Source organism: Aristolochia californica, unplaced genomic scaffold (assembly GCF_029961685.1).
Source record: "Aristolochia californica isolate CCGP_79_NKW_82.1479 unplaced genomic scaffold, dmAriCali1.0.hap1 SCAF_16, whole genome shotgun sequence".
NCBI classification, from domain to species: Eukaryota; Viridiplantae; Streptophyta; class Magnoliopsida; order Piperales; family Aristolochiaceae; genus Aristolochia; species Aristolochia californica.
In genome coordinates this window covers 17,519,542-17,538,688 of record NW_027181837.1, presented here as the reverse complement: position 1 = coordinate 17,538,688, position 19,147 = coordinate 17,519,542, and the positions used below count along the sequence as shown (strand labels likewise).

General features: G+C 36.5%; 2 protein-coding genes across 3 annotated transcripts; one reads left to right on the top strand and one right to left on the bottom strand.

Moving 5' to 3' along the window:
- Positions 1 to 429: 429 nt before the first annotated feature.
- On the top strand, positions 430 to 10,051 carry LOC137952814 (probable serine/threonine protein kinase IRE4). 2 transcript variants are annotated; one of them, XM_068799886.1, is made up of 19 exons: positions 430 to 802; positions 1,496 to 1,590; positions 1,701 to 1,919; positions 2,074 to 3,324; positions 3,687 to 3,859; positions 3,956 to 4,193; positions 4,515 to 4,607; positions 4,779 to 4,919; positions 5,001 to 5,093; positions 5,554 to 5,737; positions 5,823 to 5,908; positions 6,744 to 6,832; positions 7,460 to 7,511; positions 7,610 to 7,666; positions 8,106 to 8,258; positions 8,444 to 8,524; positions 8,606 to 8,827; positions 8,950 to 9,265; positions 9,615 to 10,051. In XM_068799886.1, the coding sequence occupies exons 1-17, from the start codon at positions 574 to 576 to the stop codon at positions 8,702 to 8,704; spliced, it is 3,333 nt and encodes a 1,110-aa protein (XP_068655987.1). In that variant the 5' UTR covers positions 430 to 573; the 3' UTR covers positions 8,705 to 8,827; positions 8,950 to 9,265; positions 9,615 to 10,051. The 2 variants fall into 2 exon arrangements, with proteins under 2 accessions (XP_068655987.1, XP_068655985.1); XM_068799884.1 differs by having other exon boundaries at positions 8,606 to 9,265.
- Positions 10,052 to 15,102: 5,051 nt separating this feature from the next.
- Positions 15,103 to 17,096, bottom strand: LOC137952498 (pentatricopeptide repeat-containing protein At3g29230). The gene has a single exon (XM_068799566.1). The coding sequence runs from the start codon at positions 17,087 to 17,089 to the stop codon at positions 15,254 to 15,256; it is 1,836 nt and encodes a 611-aa protein (XP_068655667.1). The 5' UTR covers positions 17,090 to 17,096; the 3' UTR covers positions 15,103 to 15,253.
- Between the last annotated feature and the right edge of the window lie 2,051 nt (positions 17,097 to 19,147).

Below are 19,147 nucleotides of genomic sequence, written 5' to 3'. Positions count from 1 at the left end.
GGCCGAGGGTCGACGTTAAGGTCACGCGCGAGCGAGCTCAGAAACAGGAAAGCGTCAAAAAAGGGAATATTTCGGTTGACCTCATGGTTAACCAAACCGCATTTCTTTTCTGTTGCGCCCCACGCAACCAATGACCGACCCAACCGCTCGCCTCTGGCCACACGCGTCACGACGTGGCGTCACCGCCTATCATCATTATCTATAGACTTCATATTCGCGCGGGTTCGTTACTGTCCTCGCCCTACTTCTTACTTCTTACTTTCACATTTCCTTTGCCTTTTGTTTTTTTAAATCATTTGTTAACAGTGTTTGCGATTCGTGATTTCGACTTTTCGCAGCCTGGGAGGAGACCACTTCCCGCTTTCGCTCTCAAAACCGGAAAAAAAACAGTTTCCAAGTTTGAAGTTCAAACTATAATAAAGAAATGGTAACGGATGGAAGGCACGAAGGACCAAACCGACTCCGAAGCAGCTCCAGGAAGGTGGTCTTTTTCCTGTGTGTTCTTTTTCAGTTTTGAGCGGTCGTTGTGAAGATTTTGAGGAGAATTGGTGAGGATTTTGGAGTTTTGATTCGATGGAGGGAACTGATCGGAATTGTGCGGAAACGGGAGGGATTCCGTCAGGGTTGAATCGGATAAAGACTCGGCGGCATCCTTCGTTTGATAGGTTAAGTTCGTGTGGTGAAGATTCGCCTTCTGATGCACAAGCTGATGGGTTGGTACCTGGGCATGGAGCTCCCCGGCCTCCGTTCAAGCAGAAGGCGGTCGGAGATGGGCATGGAGAAACCTTTGGAGGCAAAAACAGTCAGTTTTGAATTATTCTCTTCGTTTTTGTTTTTTTTGTTCTGTTTTTTCTGTTTTCTGTGAGGTGATTTTGGCGACGATTTGATTTTTTTTTTGTTTAATTTATTACAGCTGAAATGAGTGGAGTCGTTCCCTTGGGTATTGTAACTTGTTTGAAGAAGTTTGATGTTCCGTGTTTTGTAAGATTAGGATTTTTTTTTTCGTGTGTGTGTTCTATTTGTCTTTTTTTTTTCCCTTTTACTGCTGGGAAAGTTTTATTGCGATTTCCCAGAGTTCGTTCTGGTATTTCATCGACTTATATGAACTAGTGGTGTTCTTTTGTGTGTTTTATATACTTGTAACACCAAATTATGTTCGTATTATTCAAAAGGATAAGAGTAAATAATAAATCGGATGAGTGAGAGCTGAAAATGGTGAAGGGAAATATTATTTTCTGGAAGAAATATTTTTTCCTTAAAGGCAACACAGAGGAAAATTGTTAACATGAACTCTGTTAGCATATTTTGTCTCGGAGCTTTAACTAGCTTTTTTGTTTTTTTGTTTTTCAATGTTGTATTCCTTACCCTTGTAAGACCCGAACTACCTCACACTAAAACCTCCCATGTGGACCATTCAGCCAAAAGCTCAATCCACAACTATGCATGTAGCAACTAATATTCATCAATGGTTAAATTGTTTTCAAAATTTATTCAGGACTTCGCAAGGGAAAGAAGATTGCTCGCTGGCTCGCATCACATCTCACAAAATATTCTAACAGATCATATAGTGATGCTCCTACAAACATTGAGGTTGACTTTGGTTTTGGCAAATCACTTGGAAGTGGGCATATGTTTAATAATATCATATGGATTTAATGACTTCAGTTTTTTTTTTTTTTTTTTTTTTATTGCTGTGACAGATTGAGAGTTCAGATGTTAAGAGTAAGTCACTTGACAAGAACACTTATACAGGAACTAAACATGAAATGGAACAGAAAGCTGAGGAACAGCCTCCTTTTCGAGAAGGAACTCATACAAGAAAAACATCAAATGGTATTAAAAGTTTCTCACATGAATTGGGACCAAAGGGTGGTATTCAACCTGTCCATCCTCGTCCCCACAGCTATAACAACTTGAAGGTACCTTCTTGCTACTCATTATGGTGTTCTTTCTAACTTTCTGTTCCTATTGGTCTGATTGCAGTCAGTGGATGATAATATGTAGAGATGTGGCTCTTATTCTGTCCTTGAATTCGTTGTACTTAGTCTGTTTCTTGTTTGAAATGACTTCTAGGAGCTTTTGAGGTCACTGCATTCTAGATTTGATGATGCAAAGGAGGTGGCAAATGCTGAATTGACTGCTTTTGCTGGAGACATTTTAGATTTTCTTGAGAAGGAAGAAGATCCCTCTTCAAAATCTTGCACAATTGCAGAGGGTCTTCTCATTCTTGCTTGGCAGTGCACAAAGATGAATCCCTCTGACTTTCGTGAAAAATGTGAAGGGATTGTGCAGGATCTTGCTGGGAAGAGGCAGCAGTGTGAAGCAGGGCATCTGAAGCAGCTCTTTACTCGCATGCTTTTTATTTTGACCCGATGTACAAGGCTTCTTCAGTTTCAGAAAGATAATGGACACATGGATGAGAATTCATTTCACAAATTTAACCAATGTTTAGAGAGCATACCGGCTGTTGAGATGAATTGGCCTCTCAAGTCCCAAAAGTCTTCTGATAAGAAGAATAGATTAAAGGATGACAAAAAACTGGTACTTGGAGAAAAGAAATTGTTTTCTCCTCCTGAGGAACCTCAGCTAGGCTCAGATCATCATATAGATGTGAACAATAAGGCTTCTAGGAAGGACTCAACTGGGAGCTGCTTATCTGAATATGATGCTCACATGTTAAGTCTATCCCAAAGCGCAAAAGCAATCTCCGATGCTGCTCCACAATGTCATCAGCTTGATCATTCTTTGCCTAATCTGTTAACCAAATATAGTTCAAGTTCACTACAGGAACCAGAACAACATTTTGAAGATGTCGATTCTGTAATATGCAGGATATGTGAGGAACTTGTTCCTGCTACCCACCTGGAATCACATTCATATATATGTGCTTATGCAGATAAGTGTGATTTGAAGAGTATGAATGTAGATGGATGCCTGACCAGAATGGCTGAAATATTGGAACAAATTGTAGATTCTTATGGTCCAAGTTTCTATACCTCATATAGCAGCCCTGAAGTTCAAAGAATGACAACCTCAAACTCAGCTGTTGGATCAGAATGTCAATCGCCTAAAATAAATGATTGGCACTCTAAGGGTACAGAAGGAATGTTTGAAGATCTTCATGAGATGGATGCAGCTTTCATTGAGGACTCTCACCTTACAACTAACAGTAATATGAAGACCAACTTCAGTACAAAGCTTGTTGCACCGTCCTCTGTGGGTAGCTTTACCTCTGTCTCCTCAACAAATACCCCAAGAGCAGGCAACTTCGATCTGTTTTGGCTGGAGCACAACAATCCATCTGAACCAGAAGATGTGAGTCAGGTGAGTAATGTCAGGTTATTTTTTTTTTCCAATAATGGTTGTGCTTGTTGGTTGAGGTTACACTTTTTACATTATTCTATGTGATTGATTTGCAATTGTAGCAACAGAATTTCTGGTTACATAGGAATCAAGATGCATGTTCCATACTATATTCATAGTTCCAATTTACTTGAATTGTATGAGACATTTAAATTTTCTTTTCTTAACAAAAAGAAGTGATCAGTGAAAAAGGTTATATGTCCCTTGACATTTTTGTCGTTACTGTTGTCTATAGTTTGTGCACTGACTTGTCATGTTTCTTTTAAATGCTTATGCTTAAGCAATATGAAAATGATCTCTTTTGCTGGTCATTCATTACACAGATGACTGATCTTGCTTATATAGCCCATTGTGTGGCAAATACAGACCTTACAAAGGAAGGGTCTTCCGAGTATTTGTTGGCATGCATGCATGATTTACTGGACATTTTACAGTATAGCAAGGTCAAAGCCCTTGTGATAGAGACATTTGGAGGCCGGATAGAAAGTTTGATCAGGTAGACTTTAGAGATTTCAATATCATCCTGAATCTTTCATGTCTCTGTGAAGAGAGCATTTCTTTGTTCTCAAAAGAGACGCAATTCTTCTTTCAGAGAGAAATATTTGCTCACTTGTGACCTGACGGGTGAAAACACAAGAAGAAACAAAGATGGCAAAGACTTGATGGTGGATTGTACCCCTCAAAGTTCGATGTCAACTCCCTTACATCCAATACATAAGGAGCGGACAAGTATTAATGACTTTGACATTATTAAACCAATTAGTAGAGGTGCCTTTGGCAAAGTTTTTCTTGCACGCAAGCGAACTACTGGAGATCTGTTTGCAATAAAGGTGCGCTGCCAACACTGGTCATTGATGGTTTTCTTTTTATTTGATCTACATGGGGAATTAAATTACCTGCCAGAATTTTGATGGTCAAAGAGTTTACAATCTACTTTTCTAAGTCAAGGTTCGTTTGAATTTTGATCTAAGTCAAAGTTACGTAGACATCTTGACATCAATTCTTAGGCCACAAAAATCATAGTTTGCTATTGGCATATTCTGTTTGTAGGCCTCAATAACGATGTTTTGATCATAAGTTGAATATTTTGTGTTTCTAGTATGCAGTCCTAATTTCACCCTGATCCTGAAGACATTAAATGGTTGTTACAGGTGCTGAAGAAAATGGACATGATAAGGAAAAACGACATTGAACGTATATTGGCGGAGCGCAACATATTGATAACAGTTAGAAACCCATTTGTGGTACTTTGCACACTTGCTGTGGGCTGTCCCATATGATGATTTTTTTCAGTCCTAGGGATCATGAATAAACAATGTTCATTTAAAAAAAATGAATAAATGTTCATTCAAAAAAAAATAAAAAAATGAATAAACAATGTCAACTTTCTTCTTCTTCTTCTTCTTTTGTTGCAGGTCCGGTTTTTTTATTCGTTTACCTGTAGAGAAAATCTTTATTTGGTAATGGAATATCTTAATGGAGGTGATTTGTTCTCCTTACTTCAAAAAGTAGGTTGCTTGGAAGAAGATGTGGCTCGAATTTATATTGCAGAACTGGTATGTTCTGAGCTTTTGCATCTAATCTTTTTTTCTTCTAATCTTGTGTAGCCCAACTTAGGGATGTGATATCATGTCCAGGTTCTTGCTTTGGAGTATCTCCTTTCTCTGGGAATTGTGCATCGAGATCTGAAACCGGACAATATATTGATTGGACATGATGGACATATCAAGGTCTGTTTGATGTTGAAACTATTTGTTATGTCAAGTTTGGTTCTTATCCCTCCCTTAACTGCGAGGTTAGCCTTATATTTACTTCAGAATCTGCAAGAGAGTCAGTTATTTAATGGTGTGAAACCTTGTCTATCAATAAAGCAAAAAAGGGAAACAGATATAGAGTTAAAGAGGATCATGAAGAAGGAGATTGAGAAGGCACCCAAACAGAACAAGACTTAGGGATGCTTAACCTCCTTTTATTAAGTTTGTTGTGATCATCAAATGACAAAAGTTCCCTTAAAGCTAAAACACTTAATCATATGTGACAAAATACCTCAGCAAGCTTTGTACTGAAGTTGGTCTTCATACTAAACTGAGAACTTGTTTCCAATTGGAATACTACTGCCATGTCGACTTCTTTATGAGTTAAAATTTTTTATTTTATTGTTGAAACTGCTAATTGGTTGCTATATTCCAGCTTACAGACTTTGGGTTATCAAAATTCGGCCTTATCAACAGCACTGTTGATTTATCTAGTTGTGGGCCTGACAAGCTAGACGTTTCTATAGAGCATACTGACCAAAGTGATAGGAGAAGTAATAAATCAGCTGTGGGGACGCCTGACTATTTGGCCCCAGAGATCCTTCTTGGCACTGAGCATGGTTTGGAACAAAATCAACTCTGTCTATGAAGTCTTTCCCATTTGTGATAGACAGTTGAAGCTATTTCCAATCCATATTCCTTCAGGTTCTGCTGCGGACTGGTGGTCAGTTGGAATTATCTTATTTGAGTTAATAACAGGAATTCCTCCCTTCACAGCTCGAATTCCAGAGGTAGACCAATATATACTGGATTGTCTTTTTGATTTGATTTCCACTGTTTCCCTGCATGATGTTGTTCCTTAGGATTGTGGGATTGGTGTCTTCCACTAAAGTAATGCTGGTAGTGCCTGACATATTGTTCTGTCCATAGTATTACTGCCACTGAATGGGCATTTTGTGTGAAACTCCTACCTTTGGCAAACACCTGTTACTTGATTTGCATTCCACTGTTGCATCTTTTGGACTTCTTATGATTAAATGACATCAATAAAGAGGCAAAGCATTACTATGACCAATCTAGGAGAAAGCTTTGCATCAGGGAAACTTTATTCTCTCTTTTTTACTTGTTAATATCAGGTATTGGGTTCAGATTTTACAGATGTTGTGGTTTATCTAATGACATAATTGATCTCAGATGAAGAAATAAATAATATGTTTTACATTATGTGTGATTTCTCATCACATGCTATGATTTCTCTTCACTGTGCTAGCCAAGCAGGGAGCGACCTTGTAATCTCTTGTTGTTAGGGATTTGCTCCCTTTTAATTTTTCTCTTGTTAATATAAATACATCTTTTTCAAAAAAAAAAAAAAGACAAATAGCATTTGTCTTCTGATGTTACCTTGATTGAAGGAAATGGATGTTCTGCAAAGAAATGAATGTGTCTCTTGTGTTATCTCTTTGCAATTGAAAATTGTTTGCCCATCATAATATATTTCGATTTTTCGAGGCATTGCCTTTTGTCTTCCCTCACTTCTTTTTTGGCATATGTACTTATTCTTTTAGAGCATTGGATTTTTTAAAATATTTTTGAAAATTCTTTGATAGTATCTTTTATTGATTGCAGATAATATTTGACAACATCCTGAACCAAGAAATTCCCTGGCCAGAAGTTCCTATGGACATATCATATGAGGCCCAAGACTTTATTAAACGGTTTGTTGGCCATCTAAGCTTTGCTAATTGTTTTGTCTGCAGAATTACTTGTTTCAGTTCTTCACTTATAATTGTAAATGTCACAATAATAACAGAAGAGGGTCAATGTCTTTTTTTTCTTTTTCTTTTCTTTTTTTCTCAAGTACAATGATGTGTATTGACCTTAAATTAAGTATCTTCTTGCATTTATCAATCAGATCAAAGTTTGGCAATTGGCTGGCATGCCTAACCCCTTAGGTGACGTAGAGTGAGTTTTTCACTATTTTCCTTAGCCATTGCAGCCTTTTGCGTTCTTTTCCTTCTTTTTTCCCCTAAAAGGATATTGTCATGGTTTCTCAATTCATAATACCAGTAAATAAAGGTCACCCAGGTATCCAAAAAAGTCAGATCTGTTCATTAACTACTAATTAGCCTCATTTGCAGACTTTAGTTTTATTAAATTTATCAGTACCCTTGATCCCCAAATTTTATAATTTTTTTCTTATTATAATGAATCCCACAATTCGAAAGTACATCTTTTAATTGCAAGTATTTCATCAAAGTTGACTATGACAAACCATTGATCCATTAACTTGAATTAAGGTATTTGAATTATTACTCAGTCCACCTAAGATTTATTTCTTGCAGGCTTCTTATTCACAACCCTGATCATCGTTTAGGAGTAAATGGTGCTTCAGAGGTTGCTTACACTTTTGTCTCATTGTCATCATTTTTCAGCAAATTAGTGTAACCAGTAATAAGATTGAGGATGCCACTCACATTCTAATAACATCACAGGTCAAAATTCATCCATTCTTCAAAGGTATCAACTGGGACACTGTTGCCTTGCAAAAGGTAAGCTCATCTTGTTCTGTGAAACTTGTTAGGCATAGCTGCCATCCGCATAGTTTTAAGCTCTTCTTGTTCGAGTGCTCTCACCTTGTTGACACTGCATACACTAATGCTTTTTAGTACAGCAATTGGGTGCCTTTCTAGTGTTTCATTACATACTGTATTTAGTTATTTAGGTGATTATTTTTTTGCATATAGTAGATAGTTTTTGATTGCTCTAGTGTATGTTGCGAATATCATCAAATAGATCCTTTTAAAAGTTCAATCATATTTCTCCCTAGTTGAACCTTCCACCGTTACTGCTTTTGGGTTTGTTTTGGAGACTATTTAGGTAGGCCAGAAAAACACTCTTTCCAGGTGATGCTGATAGTCTTTTCGACTCATTTTGTTATGTTGTCCTTTCTAAGCATAAATCATCTAACTCAATCATATTTGACTCTAGGCTGTCTTTGTACCGAGCCCTGAGACTGCAGATGATACAAGCTACTTCCTATCACGGTATTCACAAAGTTTTGATGGTGTACCTGAAGATCGGGTCTCTAGTGCTACCAATTCTGACAGTGATTGTGGCTCAGATACTGGTCTTGAGAGTAATGTAAGCTGTCATTATTACAATAGCCTCTTATAATTTTAGTAAGTAATCCAAAGTACAAGTTCATTATGGAAGCAAAACAGTCATCCCAAATTCTTGCAAACCTCTTGATTTAGTTTGCATGTCAGAGACATGCTTAACAAGATGTTTGAGTAATGACCTTGACTTACTATTTCTTTGATGCTTAGCCGGATGAATGCAGAGCTCTGTCCATGTTTGATGGTTCTTCTTCTTCTTTAAATCTCTCTCTAATCAATTTCTCATTCAAGGTAATCAATTTCTCATCCACCTCTCTCTTCAAATTGAATTAGTCACATTTTCCATTATTCCATGTTGGTGTCTTTTTGCAGAATTTGTCACAGCTAGCCTCTATTAACTATGATGTGCTCTTACAAAGCGGAAAGGCCTTGTCAAAAAGTCCATCCTCTCTAAGAGAAACACATCCATAGGTATCAGGAAGCTTCAGAATTTTACCGTCAAATGTATATTTGCACTACCTCAAAATGTCCTACTACATTTCTTCTTGTCCATAATCCACATGACCTGTCACAGTTTTCAAATTTCCGGCAAATGTGAGTTAAAATATCTGGAAATGCAAGCTCTCCTTTTTAATCCTCTGCTTCCCAGCATCTTTGTCAAGGTTACTGCCGCTTTGCTACTGCATCTCAATTGCTCACTATCATTGAACTGACAGGAAAATGACGTAGTTAACCGTATCCACAGTGAATCAAAGTAATATTGATCAAGACACTGATCGATCCACAGATAATTAGCGAAAGGGTGAAAAATGGAGAATCTGTCCAATCAGCTTTGAATTACTACCTATTGTTTTATTGGTTTGACTCTCATATCTGAAATGTTTGTGTTTTTTTTTAGTCTAAATTTCTGAAGTTTTAGCAAAAGTGGTAATTGTACATGGCGGATCTTGCACAGGAACAATGAAAGGGATTATACACAGTATAAATTGAGTAGTTTGAAGTGACCTTCTACCATTTGAAAGTGAAGTGGAGGTGATATAAGTTGTTGGAGACCTATTGCATTTTGCTTTTTGAGTAATTATTACAAAAAAATTAGGGTTTGCATGAAAATCTCTAAATATTCAAAAGAAGAATGTGTTTCACAAGCATTTGGAACATGTTTTTCTTTTTGCAGCTTCACTCATCTATCGTTCTCCCTTACTTTCTCATTTTAGGCTGTCTTTTCCATTTCTTTGTACTGGTTTTTGTTTTTAATTTGTTGAGAACAATTTCATGCAGTACTTAAAAAATGTCTTTTCTTATAGTAGCAGCCAACTCATTGATGTGTTTTTCTTAATTCTTTTATCTTTTCATGCTGAGTTCTGTTTCTCTTACCATACAGGTGACAGATAATTTGTAAAAACTTCTCTTCCGTAATGGAAAAACGGATAGTCAAGTAATCCGATAAAATTATCACCGAACTCCAGCCTTGGGCTTAAGAGTGATCGAATCCATTCACAGTTCCAATCATACAACCATGTTTGAAATATTAGCTTCTTTTATCCTCCGCCTGCCACCATCTTTGTCATAGTTATTAATTCAGTGGATACTGCATCCAGAAGGTCCCCTCTCAAGAGTTTTTGCTAATGGATACGGCAACAGAGTCCAGTCCCTTCCATGGAACCTAAGCGAATTCAGACAGGAACGGAGAAGCCTTTCTTTGCCATACTGTACAGTACGTCATGGAGGGTTTGACACAATCCCACAATCTGCTCAGAAAACCCCTCAAAGATTAAGGTTGTATTTGTAGCACAGAAAGTTTTTTTGCTTTTGCTCAGATGCCCATGAAAAATAAGAGAGAAAATGAAATGTAAATATAGTTTCTCTTTTGTGGATGCACATGGAAAATAGAAAAGAAAAAAGATTAATATTATAAAATTTTTAATGATTAAAATTATATACAAGCTTAAGAACTAAAATATCTGTATTAAAATATTAGTAATAGACTTCTATTTACCATACTCTTATTTATATATTTAAAATTTAAAATTTAAGGGCCATATGCCCATTTTAACATTTGCTAGGTGATTTTGGATTGTCTTCTACAATTCCGATAAATTAACCTTAAGGGGGGGGGGGGGGGGGGTTAATTAACAAATTTAAAATTTGAACTTTTATCCTTATTTCTTGTTTCAAATTTATTTCATTCATCTACATGAATTTTAACTTCAAACTTGGTGTTAGTGTGGACGAGTTCATGTGCATTGGAAAACAGTTTCTAGTTAGTACCCCATAACGAGAAAAATATTAAAAAATAAGAGAATGAATAACTTGTAATAATATACTTAAGTAAAATATAATACCTAAACCCCAAATTAGGTAAAACAAATATGATTATTACATGGATAAGTAATTTAATGTATAATTAAAATATATTAAATTAAATATTATATTATTTAATAATTACAATTTATTATATATTAATACAATAATTACGACCAATTAACTGTGTACATGATTTAACTAAGATATTTTTAACGATCTATTTATATAAAATTTAGAAGTACAGACAAAAATCATATTAGCTATTGGAGCAATAAAAAATGTTTTCAAAGATCTATTTTTAACGATCACTTTCTCTGCCCAAAAAGAAATGTTTTCAGTTTGCTCCGTAGATTTCAATCCGCCCTCCTATATAATTTTTGCTCTTATTTGATGTACATTAAAATGTATATCAATAAAGGTTTTAATCCAGAACAATGGATTTGAAGAAATGTGGCTCTGTTGAAGGTCTTCTACATCAATCATCAATGTGGAGCCGTTTTCTGAAGTCACCTCAAAGCATTTGCTGCTCTCTAAAATAAGACCAGAACTCAGCAACGTTCCAATTCAATCAAATAATGATGATATCCCCAATAAAAACTCACCCAAATTTGCGATGCTTCTATTGACCCAGATCGGAGCCTAGTTGATATGGGAGGAGGGGTTGCATTTTGGTAAAGATAGATAGAGATAAATATAATGATAGATATAAAAATAATGATAGAGATAAAAATAATTAATATTTGAATTAGATATAAACTTAAATTATAGATTACTAATCACCTACTATCTCTCTTTGTAATTTTATAAATAGATTATATATTATCAATAATAATGATGAAAATATTATTCTTAATTCCTATATTCTATATGGACTTTCTTATCGATTAATCAGAACCTGTCTGCCGCAACACTCTGTTCCCCCCGCCGTGCCGAACCTCTCGTCTCTCCAAGTCTATCTCTCCCGACACTCCGGAAGTCACTCTTCGTCGCCCCGCTACCGCTTGACGCCGCCAACGTCTGCTCTGCCGGCAAAGCCCTCTCTTATCTCGTCGCCGATTTTCTGCCGAAATCGGTCGACCCCGCTGCTGCCTGCAACCTGCCGCTTACCGCTCGCCGTCGCCTCCGCTGGCAACCATCCAGCCAGTGCCGCAAAGAGCCCTCTCTTCTCTCGTCTCCGATTTCCTACCGAAATCAGTAGACCCCCCCCCCCCCCCCCCCCCCCTGGCCCTCCCGTTTTGGTGCGGTGCTACCTAGACCGGTGGGGGGCTCTTGAGGCGTTGTCCCGCGCACGTACATGCGCAGTGTGCGAACTCGCACGTGGGATTTTCACACGTGTGAGTTTTATACGTGCGGGAATTTTTTTATTTTTTTTAAAAAAACCTTTCTCCTTTCTGGACGATGTGATTCCATCCGCCCTAGCTGCTGCCCTTCCTTCGGATGATGCAATTCCGTCCGCCTCTGCTACCTGACAATAAAATTTCGTCCGCACTAGCCGCCTCCAGTGCCGCTGTTCTGCAACCTGATGATGAAATTCCGTCCGCACCAGCTACCTCCAATGCAACTGCTCTTCCACCAGACGATGAAATTCCGTCTGCACCAGCTACCTCTAATGCAACTGCTCTTCCACCAGACGATGTGATTCCGTCCACCCCAGTCGCACTGGAGCCGCCTCCAGTGCCGCTGCTCTGCTACTTGACGATGAAATTTCGTCCACACCAGCCGCCTCGAGTGCTGCTGCTCTCTCCAAACCATTTCCAAGAACATTCTTTTTGAAGATCAAGATTGGACTCTCCTTTCGGAGCTCCATCTTGCAGGAGCATGATAGAGATAGAGATAAATATAATGATAGATATAAATATAATAATATATATAAAGATAATTAGTATTTGAATTAGATATAAACTCAAATTATAGAGCCCGAATCACCTACAATCTCTCTCTGTAATTCTATAAATAGATTACACTTGATCAATAATAATGACGACAATATTATTCTTAGTTTAACTGCAATTGAGCAACAAACCAAAGTTCAATCCTACAAAGTTATTGACAAAGTTGAACGACTTAAAATCCTCAGACTTTCCTCATTTCCTCATCAAAGATGATGCTTAAAAGTTATCAAATAGTACATCCATAAGGAGAGGAGAACGATAGACATACTTTTCCAAGAAAAGCTTTGTACAATGCCTCAATAGTGGAATTTTGTAACCAAACACTGTCACCATGACAGACATTTTCGTCACCAATGTTCACCATGAAACGACCATGCTTAGCTCCAACCATGTTTCCACCTGAGGTATGAAAATATATAGTAAAATTGAAATATACAACCTTCAACTTCTAAGATACCCAATCTAATTACATATCTAGACCATTACGAACATGGAAAGAGTATCTAATCAAACTAACCATCCATTTGTACCGACTACCCATACCACAAGGAAACCCTCAACCATTTCTTCAGAAAGGCTCAAGAGATGAAACAAGCAATACCTCTTGATGCTGTGACAAGACTTTTCCCAGCATTTCTGTGGTGTCATAAATAGGTTGGTTGAAAGCCAGTTTCTCCAGCATGCACCCATTTCTTAAACCAAAAAGCTTGGAACACCTCATAGATCTGTAAACCAGAATTAAAATTAAATCAAATATAACATTAAATTAATCAAATACAATCAATACAAATTATGCACAAAAATTAAAATTAAATCAAATACATCACTAAATTAATCAGAAAAAAATTTAGGATTTAGGCTTACCTTTTGAAAGTTGGGGAAAACCGAAGCCAAAGGGTGAAATTGAACTCGAATCAAAGTAGAATAGAAGAAATCGATACCGAAATGTCAAAAATTGAAATAAAATTGAACAAAATCGGGAGACATTTTGGGGGAAAAGAGAGTAGCGACAGGGAGAAGAGAGTGGGAGGCCGAGAGTGATAAGAGAGGGAGGCCGAGAGGACGTTCATAGCGAAAGGGAGAAGGGAAAGGGAGGCCGAGAGGGAGAAGGGACAGGGAGGCTGAGAGGGAGAAGGGAGAAACGAGAGGGAGCAGAGAGACAGAGAGACAGAGGAAAAAAATCGAAGAGAAGTGATGAGAGGAGGAGACTGAGAGAGGGATGGTGCAGGAGAGAGACCCTAAAAAAAAAAAAATTGACGAGGGTTCGAAGCGCGACGCCTGCTTCATCTCGATGATTTGCAATATACTGCGGACACCAAATTCCCAAAATTAAACTATGGAGATGATTTTTGGATTCATCTATATGACTTGAACGCTAGTGCTCCACTTACGACGTCAGGAGATAAACTGAGTAATGCGGCTGAAATTCATCTACTATATCAAGTTGACTAACCCCATAACTCGACCATAATTTTACCCCGCCAAAGGTCTAAAATACCATAATATTCCAAAAAATATGACAAATTAAACTTAAATACCACAAATTTCTTTGACCTTGCGTCTCGATGGATTTAAAAATTCTATGCCCATTTTGGCCCGATAGAGTTCTCTTATTTAGTTGTGCAAAATTAACCTAAATCCTATTAGAAAATAATTTTTTATCCACCTAGGGCCTAAAATACCACAATCTGCCATGAAATACTACAATTTGGTTCAAGAATATTAACATTAACCCGACTATAATTACTTACCATTAACATATTAAAGTACATAATATGCTATAAATTATTATAATCAAAAAGTAAATACCACAATGTGTTATGTTAAAATCTATGTAAAACTTGGAATGAAGTTCAAATGACAAATCAACTCATCTCATAGAGTTTCAATTTCATAAAATAGTACATGTTACAACCTAATGGAATCATGTCATGGAGTTTCAACTTCAACTAACCCTATCCATGTTGCTTTGGTGAGATTAAGGTCGAGATCAATCAACCCTGTAACTTCAAACCAAAAAGACTTTCCAACCCTCCCCACACTATCAAGACCTTAAGCTAAAGGTTGATCGAGCGTTTAAATTTTCATGCATATACATAAATCATCATTAATTTTTATTAAATTAACATGCATGTTATACTCAACATTATTTTCATATTATACTCAAATGAGTTTCATGTTATGTTCATATTATGCTTGAAGTGTGCTCTTGTTATGTTTAATTGTGTTCATATTATGTTATGTTCACATTAGGTTATATGTTATTTTCATATTGTGGTCCTATTATGCTCCTATTAGATTCTCATTGTTCTCATAACAAGATCTAACCTTGCTCCACTTGTTTCAAGTTAGCCTGGGTTTGAAGGTTTTTCTACAAAGTTGCATTCTTCCCGCAACACTAAGGCATAGAATCCTTTTAATCTTCTAGGCCGGAGGCCTGATCTAATACAAAAACCTTTTTGGCGTGAAACATGTGAAACACTACCTCAACCATCCGATAATGATCAACGACTATCTTAGCCGTCCGATCAACCGATCAATGGCTATCTCAGCTATCGATCATGATCGGATGGCTAAGATAACTGTTTCATATATTTCTCACCAAATGGCTTTTTGCACTGGATCAACTGTGCCAGATGATATACATCAGGATTGCTGTTTTCATCAAATCCTTTTTAATTTCTTAACAATTGACGGATGCTGGGATCGAAGACTACAAATGTTGATTCTTCTGCTGAGGGGATCGGTTGTTGTGGGTGAAACCACGAAGCTGCCTATCAGAGAGTAAGATAAATGAGCAAATATTCCTCTGATCTCTTAAAAATCAGATAGATACCCTTCTTTTGGGTAAACTTAAAGGATCCGTTTTGGGGACATAACCAGCTTGTCTGAGATGTTCTCCCAATCTGTCAATCATCTTATATATCCTATATGCGTCTGGATGTGATCTATCTTCCACTGTGAACTGATGAAGAACATTATCAACCTCGATCAAACTTGAACCTGAAGGCTTCAGGGTCCCTGTGCCCTTCATCTGCCTTCTCACCCTAGCTACATCATCCCAACGACCAGCAGCCGCATAGATATTTGATATGACAGCATAATTCCCTGCATCAGAGATCTCGAGCTCGATTAACTGATCAATCACCTCCTCTGCGAGCTCCAGAGCATTATGAACTCGACAAGCTCCAAGGAGTGTCCCCAGAATTATAGCATTTGGCTTCATAGGCATCCTCTTCATAAGATCGAAAGCCTCTTGCAAATACCCTCCACGTCCGAGAAGATCAATCATGCAACCATAATGCTCGATTTGAGGCACCACCCTGTAATCCCTCTCCATAACAGAGAAATAATGGCGAGCTTCCTTAACCAGGCCTGCATGAGTGCAAGCGCATAATACACCAACAAATGTGATCTCGTTAGGCTTGAATCCTTCTTGTTTCATCCTGGAGAATAGCTGAAGGGCCTCCTTGCAATGGCCATGCACGGCAAGTCCTTGAAGCATGGCATTCCAAGAAACCAAATCCTTCTCAACGATTCCATGGAAAACCCTCAATGCCCTGTTTACAACCCCACATTTTGAATACATATCAAGCAATGAGTTGCAAACTTGAGTGTTATATCTCAATTTAGTCCCATCTATATAAAGATGAATTCTCTTTCCCAGTGTCAGCAGTCCTGATTCTCCACAGGCAGTTAAAATACTGACAACAGTGGCTACATCGGGCTTCAACTTGGCCGCCTGCATCTCATCATATAAAGAAGAAGCTTCCTTACCTAGTCCTTTCTCAGCATATCCTGATATAATTATAGTCCATGGTACCAGATTCTTCACCGGTATTTTATCAAAAAGAAACCTGGCCATATCCATCTCGCCCACTTTACAGTAACCCCAGATCATGGTTGACCAAGAAACGATAGTCCTCTCAGGCATCTTCTCGAACAATTCGAATGCCACATTCATATCCCCAGCCTTCGCATAACCATCTAGAAGCGTGTTCCAAGTCACTGTATCTCTCTCAGGCATCTCATCAAACAATAAGCGCGCTTCACCCAATTCTCTTGCTTTTACCAACCCTGCAATCATAGAATTCCAAGACACAGTGTCACGGTCCTCCATTCCATCAAACAGTTTCTTCGCCTCTTGGAGTCCATCAACTCCACATTTTGAGTACGAATCAATCAGAGCATTGGGAACAAAAATATCATAGTAGAAACCAAATTTTAAGATATGGGTGTGAATCATTTGGATCCGCCGGAGAGCGAATTGGTCGGCGCAGGCTTTTAGGAGAAAAGGGTATGTAAAATTATCGGGAAGTATGCCATTCCTTTGCATATGAAAGAAAGCAGAGAAGGCTTGGAGAGGCATGGAGTTATAGGTGAATGCTCTGATGAGGGTGTTGTAAAGGTGGACATTAGGTTCATGGACTTGGTTAAACACATTAATGAAAGAAGGCGTTTGACGGCAGAGTGAGAGAGCCGAAATGAGTTTAGGGGCAACGAAGGGATCCTGGTGAAGATTGGCCTTAATGAGTCGAGCTTGAATTTGTTTAACCTGATTGAGGTCGGAACACTTGCTAAGTTCGGCAACTTTCTGCTCGAAGAGTCTGCGATGCGAGAAGAAGGTGGGCGGTCGAACTGAGGATGAGACTTGAGACATGAGAAATCTTTTCAAAATTCGCGCATTGTTGAGAGAGAGCTTCGTGAAGCATTAGGGAACGGAAAAGGGATAATAGCAGAAAGCATGACAACTGAATGGTGGCAGTGTTGCACGTCCTCAGATAAGCATCATCCGGTGTTGGAAATATAGCATTTAAGAAGGTTGTATTCGAAAATTACCCTTAAAATATATTAATTATAATTAAAATATATTAAAATTTAAAAATTAAACTAAAAATTTAAGAAGAAAAATACACTTAATTAAATTATTTTAAATAGTAAAAATATTAAGAAAAAAATGTGTCATTTAAGAAGGTTGTATTCGAAAATTACCCTTAAAATATATTAATTATAATTAAAATATATTAAAATTTAAAAATTAAACTAAAAATTTAAGAAGAAAAATACACTTAATTAAATTATTTTAAATAGTAAAAATATTAAGAAAAAAATGTGTCATTTAAGAAGGTTGTATTCGAAAATTACCCTTAAAATATATTAATTATAATTAAAATATATTAAAATTTAAAAATTAAACTAAAAATTTAAGAAGAAAAATACACTTAATTAAATTATTTTAAATAGTAAAAATATTAAGAAAAAAATGCGTAATTTTTTAAAAAATAAATCAAATAATTCTTTTTTTTTAGCAATAAAATCAGAAGCCATAGGGTTCTTGATCACAATTAATGGGGTCACATAGATAAAGTTGAACCTGACCCATTTATTAGAATGATCAAAGTTATAAAGGGCTTGTTCTAGCAAAGTTAGCTTCAATTCAGCCATTGTAGGTTACTAAATTTTGTACTTGAGCTTCCATTGTGATTAACAACTCAAATTGTTAATTTTATTCATTTTTTCATAATTTTCACAAGTCAATTTGGTAATTTTTTTGCTAAAGGAAAAGGGTCATTCTTTTGTGAAAATGACTAGAAGTGGCTAATTTTTTTGGTTGCATTTAAGAAGAAAAATACACTTAATTTAATTAATTTAAATAGTAAAAATATTAAGAAAAAAAGTGTAATTTTATTTAAAATAAATTAAATTATTCTTTTTTTTTTAGCAATAAAACCAGAAGCCATAGGTTCTTGATCACACCTGATTGAGTTAATGGGGTCACATAGATAAACTTGAACCTGACCCATTTATTACTATGATCAAAGTTATAAAGGGCTTGTTCTAGCAAAGTTGAGGGGGAAATTTCAAAGCTTCAATTCGGCCATTGTAGGTTACCAAATTTTGTAGTTGAGCTTCCATTGTGATTAACAATTCAAATTGTTAATTTTATTCATTTTTTCATAATTTTCACAAGTCAATTTGGTAATTTTTTTGCTAAAGGACAAGGGTCATTCACTAGAAGTGGCTATTTTTTTTTCAAAAAACATGTGATAGCTTTTCAAAAACATGTACTTATACTATGAAATCCATTTTTTAGATTGAATTCAGCTGCTATTATTGTGTTAAGTCACATAGAATCAATTGGACCCTTTTTGTACTTTTAATTATTATAACATTTGTCTCTAAAGAGGTTTCGATGTGTTATAGTTGTAAAACAGATACTCTTTCCATTTGTAAATCAATCAATTAAGTTTGGATAAGTTGATTGGTAATTGAAAATTCGTGTGTGGGTCTAGACATATATACCTAGTCGTTGCAAGCCATAATTCCCTAGAAGTAAGCGGGTGTTGTAATTAGACCGAATTTTGGTTGCATTTAGGTAACAAATCTAAAATTAACTATAAAATTTGATAAATCTATTAATTTTTAATAAAAATCACTAATTCGACCTATATTAATTGCAGTTAAATCGATTTTAACCTAAACAGAGTCATTTTAGACTGGATTGGTTTAATAACATTGTTACTAAATAATTAATTATTTTATTTATGAAATTAATATAATAATTTTCTAGCATTTTATGTTCATTTTTATTTGATATTTGTAATAATTTAAAATAAATATTTTATACAATTATATAGATATTAAATAATTAAACTAATTACACAATAGTCACCTCCCTCTCAAATGAACTAATTCGTTCTCAACATGGTCAGGCCCT